At 33.2% G+C, this 19,630-nt stretch overlaps 1 protein-coding gene across 1 annotated transcript; it reads right to left on the bottom strand.

The window, feature by feature from the left end:
- Positions 1–6,296: 6,296 nt before the first annotated feature.
- On the bottom strand, positions 6,297–18,400 carry LOC125834809 (serine/threonine-protein phosphatase PP2A catalytic subunit). The gene is made up of 11 exons (XM_049513958.1): positions 18,097–18,400; positions 16,417–16,473; positions 15,101–15,184; positions 14,303–14,374; positions 13,709–13,780; positions 13,493–13,533; positions 12,372–12,438; positions 7,407–7,598; positions 7,217–7,306; positions 7,027–7,134; positions 6,297–6,850 (listed from the first exon to the last, which is right to left on the bottom strand). Exons 1-11 carry the CDS (start codon positions 18,166–18,168, stop codon positions 6,785–6,787), a joined length of 921 nt encoding a protein of 306 aa, XP_049369915.1. The 5' UTR covers positions 18,169–18,400; the 3' UTR covers positions 6,297–6,784.
- Between the last annotated feature and the right edge of the window lie 1,230 nt (positions 18,401–19,630).

The raw sequence follows: 19,630 nt of genomic DNA, 5'->3' as shown, positions 1-19,630 counted from the left end.
CAACACTCTTGAGTTGAGCTATCATGTTTGACATCACCCTAAGGTGTTGTATGATATTTTGATCATGACGCTTTTTGTAAGTGTCAAATTTGATAGTCAACTATCGGAGGCGGGTTACGTAACCCCATACGTTCCTCGGAGATGTGCCCACATAGCATAAGCAGTTGGGAATTCCTCACATTCATGTATGAGGTCATCAACCACTGAACTAACTATTATTCCACATGCAGTGAATTAGCTTTTTTTTCAAGCTTTGTAAGCTTCAAGATCTCTTATGTGTTGTGCAGAATTACCCTAATCTTATTGATTCAAAACATGATATGTACCTTCCAGAGCATTTGGCTCTTCCAGTACATGCCATATTTTACGACTCCAGATGTCGTAATTGTCACCATTAAGTTTTCCACCTTTGTTTAAGTCAGTAATGATACTTTTTGATGCCATGTATGCTATTGAGATATAATAGGGCAATAATTTTTAATCAATTACACATGCGACATACATATTTAAACAAATCAATTCTCATAAGATTTCATATTTAATGTAAAATCGAAAAGACACATATGCATTCAATCATCATCTACAAACTAAATAATTAACCAAAATTCAAATCTAATTTCTTAATGTGTATAATTAATTTATTGAAGACTTTCATAACAAGGATTTTTAAGTCTAATAACATAAGCTAAGAAAAAACAAACTACAAAATTCATATCTTAAAAAACAAACTGCATAATTCATATCTAAATCAACAATAACAAATTATAAGTAATTCAAAGACTAAAATCCTCCCACAAGTCTTCAAGACAACAAATATACACCTTAAAAGACTGACTGGGCCAATTGTCATGATAAACATCGGTCAATCTACTACCCCAAGATTCACGGAGAGCGTCTGTTAAATAAGCTAAGGCTCTCCAATCTGAAGTTTCTTTATAATCAACTAATTTAATCCATTTTATTTCAAAAAGGTGAATAAAATCACATGCTGAAATATTAGGGGACATCTTCAAAGACTCAAACTCTTTAAATTTCTTCTCTTTATCCCTTCGAATGGTCCTTTGATTCCTTGACATATTTGTGTTGCCCTTGGGACATTAATTTGTATTATTTCACGCCCTCGGAAATATGTCTTATGACGACTTTCTCTTCTACCTTGTCTCTTTGCTCGACTTTGAGAACTCCCACTTTGAGTAATTTGAGCATGTTCCCGTTCAACCATAGCTGAAATGGAAACAAAATGAAAATATTGTTAATACCATTTAATGCGACAACATATGTCACAAATTTCTCGTAAAAGGAAAAGAATTGCTTGAGGAACATAAGGACTAAATGAATTTACCGAGATCAATTTTAATGCACATAATAAAAATCATAATTTAGTCAAAAACATTTGTTCACTATTCTTTATAAAACAAAGAAAGTAATTCAAAGTCTATATCCCAAAAGGTTTTGACTAGATCCAAAAAAATTTATTACATAAATTCCATGTCTTGAATAAGAAACTTTTTTTAAAATTCATATCCATTGAACAAGTACAATATTTACTACCTTAAGTAGGGGTGTTCACGGGTCGGTTTGGATCGGTTATTGGTCAAAATCAAAACCAAACCAACTTAATCGGTTTTAAAATTATCAAAACCAAACCAAACCAAACCAATTATAATATACATTTATCGGTTTGGTGGTTATCGGTTTCGGTTTGGTTTGATTTGGTTATTCGGTTATTAACCATACACAAAAATAAAAGAAACAATTCATTCAAAATGTGAAAAAAGTGGCAACAATCCATTCAAAACAAAAAATAATTAGAATGACTTGAATTACCGAACTTTCGATCACTGAATTTACTATCAATAAAGCTTTAAAATTCACTATATTGGTCTAGAAGGAAGAGACAATAACATTTTCAATCCACAAAGAATTGTCATAGACACTCATATTCATGAAATCAATAAGAAAAATGTTTTCACTTTGGGATTTCTTGCTTTCAATAAGTAAAGTTTAAAGAAATTTTAATGGAAACATAAATAAAATCTTTAAAATTGTTTATAAAAACAATATATCAAGTATGTATATTAATAAAATATATGTATATAATTCATCGGTTCGGTTCGGTTATTTCTTCGTTTTTTTTTGAATAAAACCAAACCAAACCAAATACTACCGGTTTTCAAAAATCTAAAACCAAACCAAATCAAACCCAAATAAAATTGATTTTTTTTATCGATTTGGTTTGATTTTTCGATTTGAATCGATTTTTATCCAAACCGTGAACACCCCTAACCTTAAGTAAATAGGAATGGATGTCACATCAGATGACAAAAGAATATTTTTAAATGACTATAAATATCTAGCAAAAATAGAGGCAACTCACATTTTTTTTTTCCAAAAAAATAATTAAGCCTTCCATAGTACTAGTCTCCTTATTCTAAAAGGACATTGTATTTAATTTTTTTTTCTTACTTTTTATTTGACTTTTTCCAACAAAGAACGTACAAAAGACCAAAAAATAGTACAAGTCATTTAAAATCCATAACACTCCTTTTCCTTTACAACTCTAATCTTATTCAACTTTTCATCTTATATTTAGATTAAAAAAATAACTTCAAAAAAACAAACAGAAGAAAACGCTTCATCCATGATAGAGAAAAAAACTTTATTCTCTATCCAAAACAAAAAAAACTGATCATCTTTGATTGTCTTCCCAACAAAAAATAAAAATAAAAACACTTCATCGTCAGAATACTAAATTGAAGAATCGAAGGTATGTTCTTAGATTTACAATCAAATTCATTTTTTTCCTTTTAACATATGAGTTCTACTTAACTATAGTTTCAAAAAATATATATACAGATCTTCATATAAATATTCTTGACACAAGATTTATATATATATATATAACACAATCAATACATAATTTCAACGAATACTACATAATCATTGAGCAATTAACGATGGCTCTGATACCAATGAAAGAATTTAAACAACATTTGGTACAAGATTTGTGTACCTTTGATTGTTGCAGCGGAATGAAATTCACAAACTGGATGATTTGCTCCAAATCCTTCTTTGAATCACTAGGAAACAAAGGTAGTGTTTCACAAACTAAATATTTTTTTTATTGTGTGTCTTTAATCTAAGAAGATTTTCTTATTCTCTTTTGAGTTTTTGTTGTTTTTGTTGTTTTTTTTTGTCTTCACTAATCTAAAAAGTAAAAAGAAATAAACTTGATTTAAAAAGGAGAGCATATTAACGTTGGAACAGTTCCCACCCCTTTTTGAATTAGTATGTATCTTTTTTTTATTCAGAAAAAAAAAATCTTGGGTTGGATTGGATTGGATCCAATCGGATCGGGTCAGTTCATATGGGCAATCCACAACCCAAAATTTACAGTGTCTCAATGTATAAAACTATAAATCATTTTAGGAGTTACACTAATAAAAAATTGTGGGATTAACGAAAAAAAAAATCAATAAATTTCACATTAAAGAATCTAAAAAATGATTTATTTTCTTAATTAAGTGTTATTCTTCTAATATTAGTTCTTTTATTGTGATTGAACAATAGTTCTTTGTCTTCTTTTTTTTTTTTTTGAAAAATTATCCTTGATTTCTAACATATATCTATATTACCATAATCTTACAAAAGGCTAATGAATATGAAGTTGTTTGATACGAAGAGGTAGAGGCGGATCCAGAATTAAGAGTTTAGGGGTTCTAAATTTTAGGACAGATGAGAAAAATATTGCAAAGCATACTTCTTTTTTTTTTTAAAAAAAGAAACTTAGTTGATAGTGGAGTTCAAATCCACAACTCTAGCGCGAAAAGCATTTTCATAACTCATTCCTTACCACCGAGCCATCAATTAATTTTGTTAGGGGATTCACAAGTTAATATACATATTTATTTATTTGATTTTCTAATACAAATTCAAGCTCTATGGAAAAGCTGTTGAATTCATTTGAAACGCCAAACCAGGGGTGGCTCTATGCTTTGTAAAATAAGGCTTATGCATTTTGGGGGCCCCAATTTTTTATCAAGAATAAATTAATTATGTGTTAAAAATTTTATAGAAAAAATTGATTATTTATGATTAAAAGTATAATATTTTAAATATATATTATTTTACCCACTTTAACATCTTTTGTACTTTGTTAAAAATAAGAATTAATAATGAAAAGTGTTGAACAAAGTGAATTACAAATTCTTTTTTATTTGTTTTTAAATTTTAGCTTCAAGCATACAACAAGCATATTAAAAGGGGTAAACCAAGTTATCAACTTCATGAGATTATATGGTTCTAACTCTTATCTTTATTCAAAATTTGTCAATTTATTACTTATAAAATAAAATTTGAATAAATGTGTATACGAAGTTTGTTTATATTTTAGGCCTCGAATTGAAATTTCGCTTTAGACCCAACTACGTTGAGCCGCCCCTGCGCCGAACCCATACCCGCTCCCCAAACCCCCTAAATCCCCACTTAGCTCCGCCCTTGTGAAGAGGTAAGCCAAAAATTTATTTTAGTTGGGGTTGTTAACTTGCAGGGATTTATATGTCTACGTACTTGCCGGCAATACAGAAGTGGAGCGTCAACTTCTCTGGCTAAAATTTATATTTTATTTTTTAATATTTTTGTCTTTTTTTTCTTTTATATTTCTCTTTAAAATATTTTTTGACAAAATTTCTCTTTAAAAATATTTGTTGGAAGAAAAATACAAAAAGTTCATAATTGTCTACATTCATTGCCAAAAAAAATATTCAAAAGTATAAAGTATTTTCAATTTACACTAATATTCTTAATCTTCATGTCTTATTAATAGCCTTCAAAGTTTAATATAGATTGATTTTCATTTTATTTTTACAGTAATTATTTTAATCTCTTTTTTCGAATTTAGTTTTGCCTTCAAAGTTTAATATCAATTACGGAGATTGATTTTCATTTTATTTTTACAATAATTATTTTAATCTCTTTTTTCGAATTTAGTTTTCTTTCCTATGATTGGGTGAAACATTGATAAGTTTGCTAGTTAGTGATAGAGAGAGAAATGAACTTTTAAAGCCCGAACAAATTTACTAGTTAGTGATAGAGAGAGAAATGAACCTTCAAGGATTAATTTGAAATAAACTTACTACTCTGCATTAACCAAAACTTAACCCCGTAGGGTGGCAATGGAGCGGGGTGGATTTAAGTCTATGCGGGGGCAGGACGGATTTAAGGTTGTGCGGGGCAGGTAGAATTGGATTTTAAAAAAATTAATGCGGAACGGGACAGGTTGTGGGTATATGTGATTTTATGTGGATCGAACTTAATTAACTTTTTACATGTTAAAAGAATGATAGAGCATTAGTTATTGAGCTAATTTCATTAAAGCTACTAAAATATTCAAAATAATAAATGAAAATAGTTCAATAAAAAATAATACAATTTCTTACATGTTCCCCAATTAACCTCTAAAAAATAGATTTTAAGTCACTATCCTATTAAAAAATGTATAAATTATAGGAACCACATATTATAAGTACTAAATAACATCATATCCCTTCTAATTTTCTATTTACCAAAAATCCCTTAAAAATGATGTTTGTGGGATACATATGCACGGAATACATTAGGTTTGATACATTCCACATAGCGGGATACATAGCGTTTGATACATTCCACATAACGAGATATATAACATTGTGCACAGAATACATGTGAAATACATAGGTACATAAGGGATTTTTGAAATTTTTGAAATAAGTAGGGATAAATGGATATTAAGATAAGTAAAGGAGTGTAGTTAAGTAATTTGTCCTTAAATTAATGCAACCTAATGAAACAAAATTTATTTTTATGAATTTTATTTTTAGTATCAAACTTAGAAAAAAACTAATTTTAATTATATATTATAAAAGAAAAAAAAATTTAACTAGAAAAAAGAAAATATTAAGAAAATTATGCAGGATGGGTCTTATGCGGGGCGGGGCAGGTTGAAAATGAAAAGGGTTGTGGGGCAGGGCGGATTAAAAATTCTGCAGGTTAAGCTCAATCTGCACTGCCCCCACCCCACACCGCCCCATTGCCATCCATATTGACCCGACAATTAATGTGACCCATTTTGACCCGCCCATTTGTCAACAACAGTAAATTCCCACACGCTTATCCTTTGTAAGAATAAAGAACCATTACAAAGTTTCAAATAATATTTATGTTTTTGATGCAGTAAACAGAAGCAATTTATCAGATATGGATTTGCCGCGAAATACATTTGAGTTTTAAACTCAACTATAAAATTTGAGCTAAAAATATCCGTCAGACTTGAATAAAACCCCTTTAAGAAATCAAAATAGAGTCTTGACCTCATAGAAAATTACACGAACACTCATTGAAAGGTGTAAAAATGATTATCGTTTACCTCTACGGAGCTTAGACGATAGTGATTGTCCTTGTAAAGGGACAAAATGTATCGAGTAAGCAGATCACTGTCCTTTCTACTACTAACAGAAAGAAAAAAAAAAGAATATAGGATCAAAGGGAAAAAAGAGTTGAACAATGTTTGCCGAAAAATGATACATGCACCCTAACTGTCACTGGTTTCACCATCTCTTCACAGCATCTTAATGAGGTTTCAACAATGGAAAGAAAGAAGTATCACATGCCTGATTTACATGCTTCATTCCATACCATTTGCTCACACCATTGTAGCAGAAGAACTATAAGCTCGTAAGAGGCTCACAACATATGAAGCAGTTAGCAGGACCTTCTGCACAGATATTAATAGATTTGCCCACTTGCATCATAGGAAGTAATCGGGTGTTCTTCGGGTTACATCTGGCTCCCCTCTCCTGGGAGCTGGTTCAAACTGCAAAAGAATTATTTTTAGACTTCATGAACAAATTGCAATTTTATTACAGAACACACATTAATACAGTACACTAATTAGCAAAATTACTTGTCTGGCCTTGACAAAAGAAATTTGTACCAGGATAATGAAAGAAAGACCAACAAAAAAGGAAAAGAAAAGAAAAGAGCAGAGACCTGAATGAATGTACGGTCCTTGGCATCATCCACTTCCAAGATGGAAGCCATATTACCACAGCGGTAACAATAATTAGGTGCACTAAAGATGGTAACCACCTTTTGATCCTGCAATGAGAGCATCACTCATGAATCTTTCTCTTGGATAAAACTTGCACATAAAGAAAGAAGGATTTTAAGGAATAATTACATGGGCCCAATTGAATCCCTCCATAACCAGCTGGTGTGCTCTAGCAATTAGATTCAAGTTGTTGGTGTGGTTAAATTGCTCAGAAATATCCTGTTGTAATTCAATTAGCAAGATAACGAAGCTTCATATGCTGACAGGAACAAATACAAACTATTCATATACATCAAAAGAGAATGAATATGCAAGTTACCTGGCCAAATGTATATCCAGCACCCCTTGGGGAGATACCCCAACCACAACGATCATCAGGATCAGACCATAGAAGATCACACATGGCCCCCTCATGTGGAACTTCTTGGACCCGATCAAAATTGCGTATATCATCAAGAGTTTCGATAGTCGGAGACAAACCACCATGGAGGCAAAATATCTCTGACTCAACCTTCAAAATATCCCCAACGAACCCATTAAGACTCGAATTATGTGCCAAAGGCAACAGTCAACAATATTAGCAAATCAGAAAATGCATTCAAAAACTAAATCAGAAGATGACTTTAAGCATATTTTCCAGTTTTCTGAAATCATCCAGGAAAGTAATATCCGGTAATCCACAGACTTTGAAAAGAATCACCAAGGTCTGAGGCTTGCTTCCTAATATATCCAACATCTTTTTGGTGCATTGCTTATGTGGAATTTTTCTAGAGTATCACATACACACCATTTAGGAACTCCATGCCATCACTCAAGGTTGCGCAAAGAGCAGCTCTGCTACCATATGTAACAATCCAACCAACAGTAATATTGTTTGTTTGAACTTTGACAAACGCTTAAAACAAGACATTAGGGTCTAACACTTGTTTCCTTGTATCTACTAATATATAAGTGGTAATAAGAACACACCTCATGGTCAACATGTGTGCTTATTAGAATTGTCATTGAATTGGAGGTTGTTTATGTCAATTTAAGGCTTTCCATTTTATAGCTTCATGCTTTGATGATGTTGTACTAAAATGTTACAATTTGTGTGCCTTTTCCATATGGCCAAAAAAGGACTATATCGGTAGTTTATCGTTCTTTTTTTACATGGGCCAGCCCCCATTCATTTCAGACTTTATTGGCTACATGCAAATTTAGTAAGCTACTCTTCTTCCTATAAATTCTTTTGAACTATGTGGGGATTTTTGGCAAATAGTTATTATTTATTTCAAAATGTGTTTGGGAAGCCATAAAAATGGTGTATTGAAGAAGCTTCAATTAATTGAAAAGGATAGCAAAGAAGAGAAAGTGTTGGCATTTGATAGGCACTTTTGAGGAAAAGTATTCTTACTTTCATTGGTGCCTTTTCCCTATAAATATTCTCTTTTGCTTCAGCAAAGCATTGAAGAGAAACAAAAGCTAAAAACTAGCAAAAGTACTACTTGCTCTCTTTCTTCCTCCTCTCGTCCTTTCCTTTCTTTTCATCAAGTTTTTTTGCTTTTATTATTTCTTTTAATAACTTGCTGGTGTTACTAAAATTTTGTTGATTCATGTAATCTCTAATTAATTAAAGAAGACTTGTTTAATCCTGAAAAATATTTAACTTTGCTGAAATAGTTTCTTAGATTGAAAAAGACAAAAATAGAAAAACAGAGCATTGACAATTTTCAAAATCTAAAACGAATCCTCTACCGAGTCTGAGCACTGATCATACACCTATAGCTTTACTTTGGGGATCTTGGGAAAGGAACAAGAGCTATTTCAAATTTGAGAACTAGTGGTTCAAATACGAGGGTTTTATTGATAGAGTTAGGGATTGGTAGTCATCCTTCAACTTTACTAGGAAACTTGACTTTAGACTGGCATGCAAACTATAAGTTTTGAAGAGCAAACTTAGAGAATGGAGGAAGGGAGAAGAAGGAAACTTGATCATTCAGAGGAAGAGACTGATGGAATAGATGGCTGACTTAGATGCTGATAGGGAGGACAGAACTCTCACACTATTGAGGAATCTGCATTAAAATCTGAGTTGTTGCTGAAGTATGAGTTCACCAAGGAGGAAATCTCCTAGAGGCAAAAATCAAGGGCTCTTTGGCTGAAAGAAGGTGATAAGAATACTAAAATTCTTTCACAAGACTGCAAATGCACACAAAATATATAACAACATTGACCAGCTTGTCATACAGGAAAAGTGACTCAAGAGCCAAATAGAAGTAGAGAGAATTATTGTTTACTACACTAGGTTGTATATAGAAACTACTCAGCGGAGACCCATGTATCAATATGTGTAATGCCCTGTTATAACAGAAGAAGAAAGACAGATTCTTCAAAGTAATTTTGAGGAAAGTGAAGTTCTGAGGTGCTTAAAGTTGTGCGCAATTGATAAACCAGCAGGTCCAGATAGCTTTACTGTGGAGTTCTTCATTACATGTTAAGATGTGGTAAAGCAAGACATTATTATGGGCACTTTTCAAAACTTTTATGAGCTAGAAGTATATGAGAAGAGTTTCAATGCAACATTTATGGCCCTTGTACCCCAAAAAGAAAGGTGCCAAGGAGTTAAGAGATTTTAGGCCAATTTGCCTAATTAGTAGTGTATACAAACTGATCTCTAAAGTCTTGACTGAGGCAAAAAGGGGTGGTAGACAAGTTGATAGATTCACAACAAATGACTTTTATTAAAGGGAGACAGATAATGGATGCAGTTTTTTTTTTGATAAAGATATAATGGATAATGGATGCAGTTTTGGTTGCAAATGAAGTTATTGACTCAAGAAACAAACAAAAGAAACTTGGGGTACAGTACACTGTAAGCTAAGCTGGATATAGAAAAGGCATATGATCATGTTAGCTGGAAATACCTAGTGAAGATGCTGGAAATGATGGGTTTTGGGCAGAAGTGGCCGAATTGGGTAAAGTTTTGTATCTCAACAATTGGCTTCTCAATTCTCATCAATGGTGAGATCCTGCAGGATTCTTCCAAACTCAAGAGAGGACTCAGACAAGGTGACCCCTTCTCCCCCTTTTTGCTCTTGATCACTATGGAGGGCCTAAATTACATGATAAAGACAACAAACATGAGAGAGTGGTTAAGGGGCTTTGAGGTGGCTAGAGAAGGTACTGAGAGACTAGAAGTTACACACTTGCAATATGCAGATGACACTTTGATATTTTGTGATGCTGAGGAGGTACTTCTTAAATACCTAAGGATAATTCTAGTCTTGTTTGAAGGTATGGGAAAGAGAGTGATGTATCCTATCAAGGAGGTGAACAATATGAGATGGTTAGCTTTATTCCTGAGAAGTGAAATAGGAGAACTACCAACTACTTACTTGGGAATGCCTTTGAGAGCCAATTCTAAGTCCATAGAAATATGGAACAGTGTGATTGAGAAGTGTGAGGAGAAACTAGCCAAGTGGAAGACATACTATTTATCCATGGGGGGTAGACTGACCCTTATCAACTCAATACTTGATGCTTGACCAACCTATATGATGTCCCTTTTACCTATTCTAGCAGGGGTCAATAAGAGGTTGGATAGCATCAAGAGGAAATTCTTGTGGCATGGTAACAAGGAGAAGAAAAGTTCACTTGGTAAAATGAAAGGCAGTGATGACAGGTAAAAAGAATGGAGGGATGGGCATAAAGAATCTACAAATTCAAAGCAAGGCCCCAAGTATTAAATGGTTATGAAAGTATTCAAATAATAACCAGATGTTATGGAGGAAGGTGATTGGAGTCAAATATGATGAAGAGAACAACTAGATTACTAAAGAAGTGACCAATCCTTATGGGGTTAGCCTCTAGAGATCCATCAGGAGTCTGCGGAATGAAATTAAAAGCAACTCAAAGATAAAAGTCTTGGATGGAAGAAAGACCAGATATTGGAAGGATAATTGGCATGAGAAAGGTAACATGGAAATACTTTTGTCCCAACAAAGTACCATAGCAGAGCTATGGTCCCCACTGGGATGGAATTTCACTTTCAGAAGACAGTTGAATGACTGGGAGATCATGAGTTGCTGAATTTTTAAACAAACCAGCAAACAAATATGGAAGAGTAGGATACCTCACAAAGTTTCATGCTTTGTTTGGTTAATGGCAAAGGAAGCAGTCCTTACACAAGACAATGTCATGAAGAGGAAGATAACCTTGTGCTCCAGGTGTTTCCATGTAGTGAAACAAATAGACTGTCAACCATCTATTTTTACATTGCAAATACACCCAAAATTATGGAGAATATTTATCAGCCTGAAAGGCATTCCTTGGGCCATGCCTAGGGAAGTGACTGGGGCCTTAATGAGCTGGGAGGGAGAAAGGGTGCATGCAAAAGACAAAAGTAGATCGATAATTATCCCTAGTGTTATATGGTGGGCTATCTGGAAAGAGAGAAATTCGAGATTTTTGAGAGCATAGTGAACAATGTGTAGAAAGTTAAACTTAACTGCATTCTTTTTTTAGTTTTTTGGTATAATCAGCTATGCTCAAATGGCACTATCTCTGTTTATTGATGTTCTAGACTCAATTTAATCATAGAGAAGTGAAATTGGGAGTACACTTGTATATAAGGTACAACTCATGCATCGGTATGTGATATAATACAAAGTTACCAAGTTCCAGAAAAAAATAGCAACAAGAATTTTTACGTTCACCAACCACAATCATACCAGGATTACTGTTATAAATTATGACCAGAAAATTATCCAAATTGTATCATTGAAAAAAGGTTATCCTGATGCACATATTTTATTCTAAATCCAATGAAATCAAGTTAGCAAAAAAAGCAATTTGATAAAGCTTCTAAGTGAAAATGAGTGATTTAGTTTGCCAACTCTTTAAATCACTTCTTCAAAATGATAGAGAACACTTCAAACCACCATCAAGTTCCAAGTTTGATTTTGGGTTTTGCAAATGTCTTCCAGGCAAGTCTACTTAACGCAATTTATTGGATATTCAATATATTTCCTAAGCATAAGAGCTCTCTTAATTTAGAATCTCAATACATTTTAGGGTCCATTGTCAAACATAATGAATCAGTGCAATAAGCAAAAAGGAAGATCGTATCATATCATCAAAAGGAAAGGACTTCAATAACATCAGCAATAAACATCTTAAGAGAAAATTTAAGAGACAGAGATATGTGTTTCGAATCAAAATCAATCAAAAAAGGAAAGGAAGAAACTATTTGCATAACATGTAAGTAATCCACTAAAGGCAGTTAAAAAGATATCATACTAACCAAAGCAGTCAGAGGAAAGTAGTCAAACAGATCTGTGAAAGTCTTCCACACATTGGCATTACCATATCTGTAAAATGCAAATACAGAAAATCACCAAACATTAATTGCTATAAACCTAACAATATGATGAGTCAGAAAAGCATCCATAGTTGCAAGTTTGGTGATATTCTAAGATGAATTAGATGAGCTACTAATGGAAAATAATAAAGTCAAAAGCATTCTAGCCTTTTCCTTTTGAAATAAATTAAATTCTAAGTTGCAAGTTTCAATAGTTGCTCTGCTTTTTTACTTGAGTGATAAATAGTAAGGTTTAAGACTTGGGAGCTCTATTTTAAAAATTATATAAATCCATGAACATCAACAAATGCTACATCATTGACTTCTAACATTTCTTTTCATGAACGACAATACATCACAGCTTGTGCCACTAATGTCAATAGGACCCAAAAGCTTGTGAAATGACTTTCAAGGTTTTGTCCTAGTATAAGTGACTCCAAAAATAGAATGATTCCTCTTTCCGAGAACTCTAATTAGTAAGACAAATATTGCTCCATTTATGATCTCCATTGAACATACCTTCATCTAGCTGACCCACTTCTGCACATTTCAACAATTACTTTAAGCGCATATCCCAATAACTCCAATGATAATATTTTTGTCATTCTCGATTTCTATACTATCCACCTGGATCAGCTTTACTGGTAAAGAGGGAATATTGCTCTGAGTTACAAACTTAATCCATCACTATCATATAGTATTTGAGACATAAACTTTTACCTTCTAAACTCATATTGACTCTCTATGTTCAGATGATAAGTTGCATCATATGCAGGCACTAGCCCTTAAAGCAACTCTAGAGACTACAACTTTCAAGAAGTTCAAATGACAAAAATGTTGAATATATCTTAAGGAAGTACCACCAATATGTGTATCTCCAGAACCTAGCTACACACATTGTGGAAAACTAGCATATAAACAGCATACCTTAACTGTGAAATACCAAATCAAGGAATTTGTTTAATCCAGATATCCAAACCCACCTCTCCCCATTCACCCAAGGCTAAAGAACAGAAAACAATGACATAATGTAACTTACAAGAAGTAAAAATTAGGAGGCTTACTTTCGAAGGCATTCATCATAAAACCCATAAACCTGAGTAATCTGCATGAGACAGAGCCACAATCAGTATTCACCATCCGAATCTAAGCAAGATTAAAAATCATACTGGACCAAATGAATAAATACTTTTAACTCAATGAATGAAGGGATCCATTTAATGTGGTTTATGTAAAACTTAGAGAGAGAGGGAAAACTTTAATTCAAGAATGAAGTATACCTGACGACTCTCATGATTTCCCCTTAGGATTGTAATTCGTTGGGGATAGCGAACTTTGAGAGCCACCAAAAGCTGGAAACGTGAAAACCAAATGAGTATATAGTCAAAATGAGACCATCACAGCTACACAACAGTAAGCCCATCTCATTAGTGAAAAGATCTTCCAGTACAATAGTGAAAAACTCTTCTTATGCATGTAACGCTGTTACACTTATGGTTTCGGACTTCATACATTCCAGCATACCAAATTGTAAATTCAACAATGCCCCATGATATCAAATAAGTCAAAGCAGCCAATGACAATTTTCATAAGTGAACTTTTTTTAAGGTTTCAATTTTTCATAAGTGACTATTATAGAAATGAAAAGCTTTGAACACTTCAGATAGCGAAGCAGAGAAGATATTTCTCCAAGTTTAAGAGATCAAATGCAAAAGGGTACTGTCCTGAAAAGGTGTACTGTAACATGAGAAGAACAAAAGACAGGCATTCGGAAGATGGGAAAGGTTACAAGTATTACATGATTTTGTCATAAACAACTGATATATCATTACAGCATCAACTTGTTTTTAGAGGTAGAGGAGCTAAAATCTCACCGAAACTGTTTCGACAGAATAGTATCCACGATCCACATAATCTCCCATGAATAAATAATTAGTGTCGGGACACTGCCAATAAAACAAAAATTAGGATATGTAAGAAGATCAAATCTGATGACAATCACTTCCATGGAAATGTTAGAACTACTTGTTTTCAAGTAACAAATGAAAAAGTTAACAATTCAATTATCACATTAATTGTGACAAAAGCCACATTATTACCCATAGGAACATGCATTATGTAGCTCATGTCCTTAACACTATAAGAGTCCTCGGAGCTTGTAATAAAGTGACTAACCATACCATAGACCATTTCTGAAGAATTATTCATATCATGCACCATTTCTGAAGATTTCTTCTGTTCATTTTTCTTTCATAGCGTATTGGTTTTGGTTTTGGTTTGCTCCATCGCAATGAAAAGAAGATACATCTTAGCTCTCTTGAGTTAGTGAAACGGCTTAGATCTAAATTGTACAGTGTTCACTTTCAGATTATTAACACAGCAACAAAACTAGAGTTCATCACTTAGAGAACATTATATGCAGCATTGCATATAGCTTCTAATAATAGCATATTAAACAAATTCTCCTCCTTCCTGAAGAAGATAGGAAGTCTTCTCCCCAACCAGAGGAGTAACCAAATGACTAACATATTCTGAAAATGTTAATTGCCACCACGTATGACTATGATAAAGACAATTACACAATTCTTCTTGCCCTGGCATGTCCCCTAGTCTCATCTTCCGGCAAGAACAAATCTGTAAAGTAGAAAGTAAGGCATAAAAAGGTCTGATACCTTCCCACCAATTCGAAAAAGCTCAGCAAGATCATGGAACTGCCCATGAATATCACCACATATCGTCACAGGGCTTTTCACAGGCTGCAAAAGGGAAGTGGAAAACTAATCAGTACTCCAATAATCAATCCACCCACAAGGTTGGAAATATTCACATGCAACATGTTCAAAGTAAAAAGTGATGCAAAAGCTCTGAAAGTCGCTAAACAGTATTCCAATTATTTAACATATTCTGTCATAAAATAAAATAAAATAAAATTACTTCACATGCTCTCTGTATGAGTTGATAAAAATAAGGGGAGATTCAATACAGGCTATCATAAACTGAATCAGTTTGAGTCTTGCACTACCTTCTCATAGTAGATGTTCTAAATCGAGACCTCATGGGGATGACCTAGTGGTTGTGGCATGGAAGAACTTAAAATCCCAGGTTTGAATCCCCGGCTATGACTATTGGTGTGAGCCTATCTGCTAGAGAGCAGGACTACCTTGGCAACCAGTGCGTGTGAACAGGTTGCTCGCTAGATCAGTTGAGGTACATGTTCACCAGCGAGATATTATTGATATACAAAAGAAAGGGATGTCCTGAATTTACTACCCAAACATTAATAGGAAAAAAACTAGCTCGAAAAGCATCTTACATTCATAACTCCTTGTGGGAAAAAGAAAATCATTAGATTGATATTGATGGAGAAATGTCTATTATAAGGATTTGAATTGTGAAAAGTAAAGATATTAGTGGGAAAGATGCCACATCAAATTAATACAATATTGGCCTGGTTTGGAGGGAAAAGAATTGCCACTTAGGTCAGCTTTTTACAATATACCAAAGAGAAAGGACGCATCAACTTTTAGGGGCATGACAGAGTAAAAAATTGTTTAGACTTTCGTATTAACGTTTGAGTACTGTAGCAAGTACAAAATAAGCTGAAATCTTGACCACATACTTGAGATATACCTAAGGGCTAGTAGTGCAGCTTCAAAGCTTGGTGAATAATGTGATTGTCCCTCTACTCTTCTCCACTTAAATACTACGCTTTTGTCTGCGGCAAGATCCGAACCCATGCTGTGCCCCCTAAACCCCAACATCACATGGTGTGCTCTTACCACTAGACAAAGTCTGGGGTAACTGAAGTAAATAGTTTATTGTCTTTATAAGTTTAAATCAGATCAAAATGAAGTATTTCGTACAAATGAAGTCGTGACCAGGTCCAACTCCAACCCTCTACCTGCCTCCCAGAATATTAGGAAATAAATAATATCTTCAACAGAAAAGAAGAGGCGAGAAAACATAACCAACCATAGAGGTATCGTACCTGCACATTACTCTCTTGCACTAGAATCTCCTTCGCTTTCTCGCACAGTCCTCTTACCTACACAGCAAGCACCTTTATCAGCCAATTCTTTCATTACTAATACAAGAGGGGGAATAAAACACGTGCACCATAATAAAAGAGCCACATGAAGCAAGCCATTAAATAAGAGCTTAACATAAGCTCAAAATAAAACAACTTCAGTAGAAGACCCAAACTATTGATAAATACTTTCTTTATTATAAGCTTAATGTCCATCTCTTTCCCTGTATACAAGCTTCTGCAATAAACACCACAATCCAGCATACTCAAAACGGTAGCTTCTGCTAACTACCTTCTGGCCTACTGAAATTCATGTGAATGATCGTGAAAGCTCTTCGAATCCTATTTCACTGGAAAAAGTGATTCCATTCTGTTTTTGCTTTCTTTTCTCAGAGGAGGATGGGGAAACCTATGTAAAAATCTGCAATAAGCCATTACCATTCCTTTCATGGATTCCATTTCTAACAACTATTATTAAGGAATTAGCAGAGTCAATTACAAGCTCATGAAGGAAGAGAGATGACACCACCATAAAAAGACCAGATTGTCCAGTACAGATTAGTAAAAGATTGATTATACAATCAGAAGGGAACAAATTTCTGAAATACGCTTCTAAGAATTCGAGAGCACTAGGAAGTCAGCAAGTGACCAAGGAGCAAAAAAGGGCCAAAAGTATATATGATGCCACATTCAATTTAATTGAAGTCACAGATTTTATATGACAGCACCATTTCCATCTCTTTTGACCCCCACCATAATCTGAATTCCCAGAGTAACCAAAAAACTACGAGCTCATGAAGGAAGACAGGAATCCATTCATTATACTAAGTGTCATTAACAAATTCAAGTTCTTTTTTCTTTTAAAGTGGTTACACCCATTCCCCCTCAGGAGTCATCAGTAGCCCTTTCACTCTTTGCTCCCTTGGTACACAAATCCCAAGGTTGGAAGTGGAGGTCTTCTCCACTAGGCTATCCCTCACTTGTAGAAAACAGTTCAAGTTTTCAACTTAAAAAGATTAATACTTTCACTATTTTTTCATAGGATCTGGAATTCTGTAGAAAAGGGAAATGAGGACAACTAAAAGTAAAAAATGATTGTCTGCCTCACTACAATTCATAGAAAAATGATACTAAAGAAACAATAAAATAAACTTTTCCATGGTTTTCCTCCATCTAAACTGAAAAAAAAACGTCTTCCTAGTTATATTGCGGATCTTTTAGATAAACCTATTACAGAATTATCTGGAAATATTTCAAAATGAAATCGAGCAACACATATGTGTTTCCCTTCTTGAGGACAATTAATAGGAAATATGAGAATCAAGTGTATTTCATGAGAAAATGATACTAAAGAACACTAAAATGAACTTTTCTATGTTTTCCCTACATCCAAAACTGACAAGAAACTGAAAATATTTCAAAGTCTTGAAATCAAATAACACATATATGTTAGTTTCCCTTCTTCAAACCATCTAAATAATGAAGAACACATGGATCTGATTCACATAAACTTGGAATAAAACCAAAAAAATTCGACCAGATAAATCCTCAATCTAGAATTGAATCAAGAAAAATGGCACGAAATTTAAGGGAAAACACACATCCAGATCCGAACCCAAAAAAAAAGAAAAGAAATCGTACCGCCTGCTCGGACAAGGGTTTGCACTGCATAAGCAGACCAATTTGTTCATCAAGATTTCCTACCGAATCCATGGTGATCTTCTTCTACTACTTGTGGGTCCAGAGGTAACTCCAAGAAACAGAACGGCGATGAGGAAACTTTCTTCACACTCCACACTCCACAGCAGAAACCCTAGATTTTGTTCACAGCGAAAAAAGGGGGAAGAAATCAAAATGGAGGTTTGATTCGCTTTTGATTTTCTCTCAGCTCCGCAGAGAGAGAGAAAGAAAGGAAGAGAAGAGAGTGAGTGAGCGAGTGGTGGTGGTGAAACCAACGGGAGGAAAGGGTGAAATAGGAAAAAACCTACTCTTTTGCTTTTGTCTTGTTCTCAAGCCTCTTCTGCTTGGAGGTGGAGAGAGTGGGGTGTAAAAAAAAAATTCTTAAATATTTTTATGTTTTATAAATTTGTCAAATGTGGATATTTCATTTTTATTCCCATCAAAAAATATATTTGGGGATATTTTTGTCATTTTCTTTTTCAGTAATACTAATAGGTAGGTATTATTTGATATCTCCACTTAGGAGCATGTTTGACATTGCTGCTAAAAACTGTTTATTTTCACAAACACTTTTTTTAAAATAATTTTTTAGAAAAGTGCTTTTGAGAAAAAAAACAATTTGTGTTTGGCTAATTCATTTAAAAAATATTTTTTTATAAGCAAATTGTGTTTGACTAATCTTTTTAAAAAAATGTTTTTGAGAGTCAAATTACGATTAAAGGCTAGTATTAATGTACTTTTAATATTACGATTATTTTATAGAGAAAAACTAGTTTTGAGAAAAAAAAAACAATTTGTGTTTGGCTAATTCATTTAAAAAATATTTTTTTATAAGCAAATTGTGTTTGACTAATCTTTTTTAAAAAATGTTTTTGAGAGTCAAATTACAATTAAAGGCTAGTATTAATGTACTTTTAATATTAAGATTATTTTATAGAGAAAAACTAGTTTAAACATCTATTACAAGAAATTAAATTAAATTTTTATTTTTATTAAATTAAAATGTTCATATTCAAATTTTCAATCAATTTTATACATTTTTTGAAGGGTTGAAATCTTTAATTGTTGTTGTTGTTTTTTTTTTTTTTTTTATAATCTTACAAACATATTGTTGTTACCTTTTTCTTGTTTTCTAATTCTGTAAAATAATAAGTAAAATAATAGTACATAAACGTAACATAAAATATAAAATTTATTATATAAAAATAAAAAAACAGAACTATTAAATGGAACATAACCAAACATATGAGATATGTTAATTAATTAATAAGAGATATAGAAGTGTCGTGCATGCATGCCTGGGGGACATTTTAGTCTTGAAAAAAATAGTTTTCTGCTTCTGCTTTTTTTAAAAAGTAGAAAATTTTATAGCTTCTTCCCAACAGCTGAAAAACTGCTTCTGCTTCTATTTAAAAATAGTTTTAGAAGTTTGCCAAACACCTATTTTTTCAAAAAAAAAGTGTTTTTTTCTCAAAATAAGTGTTTTTGGGCACCT

The sequence above is a fragment of the Solanum verrucosum genome, unplaced genomic scaffold (genome assembly GCF_900185275.1).
Source record: "Solanum verrucosum unplaced genomic scaffold, falcon-dt-bn FXZP01000172.1, whole genome shotgun sequence".
Taxonomy (NCBI): domain Eukaryota; kingdom Viridiplantae; phylum Streptophyta; class Magnoliopsida; order Solanales; family Solanaceae; genus Solanum; species Solanum verrucosum.
The sequence above is the reverse complement of the archived record's forward strand: the minus strand, read 5'-3'. Positions and strand labels throughout refer to the sequence as shown.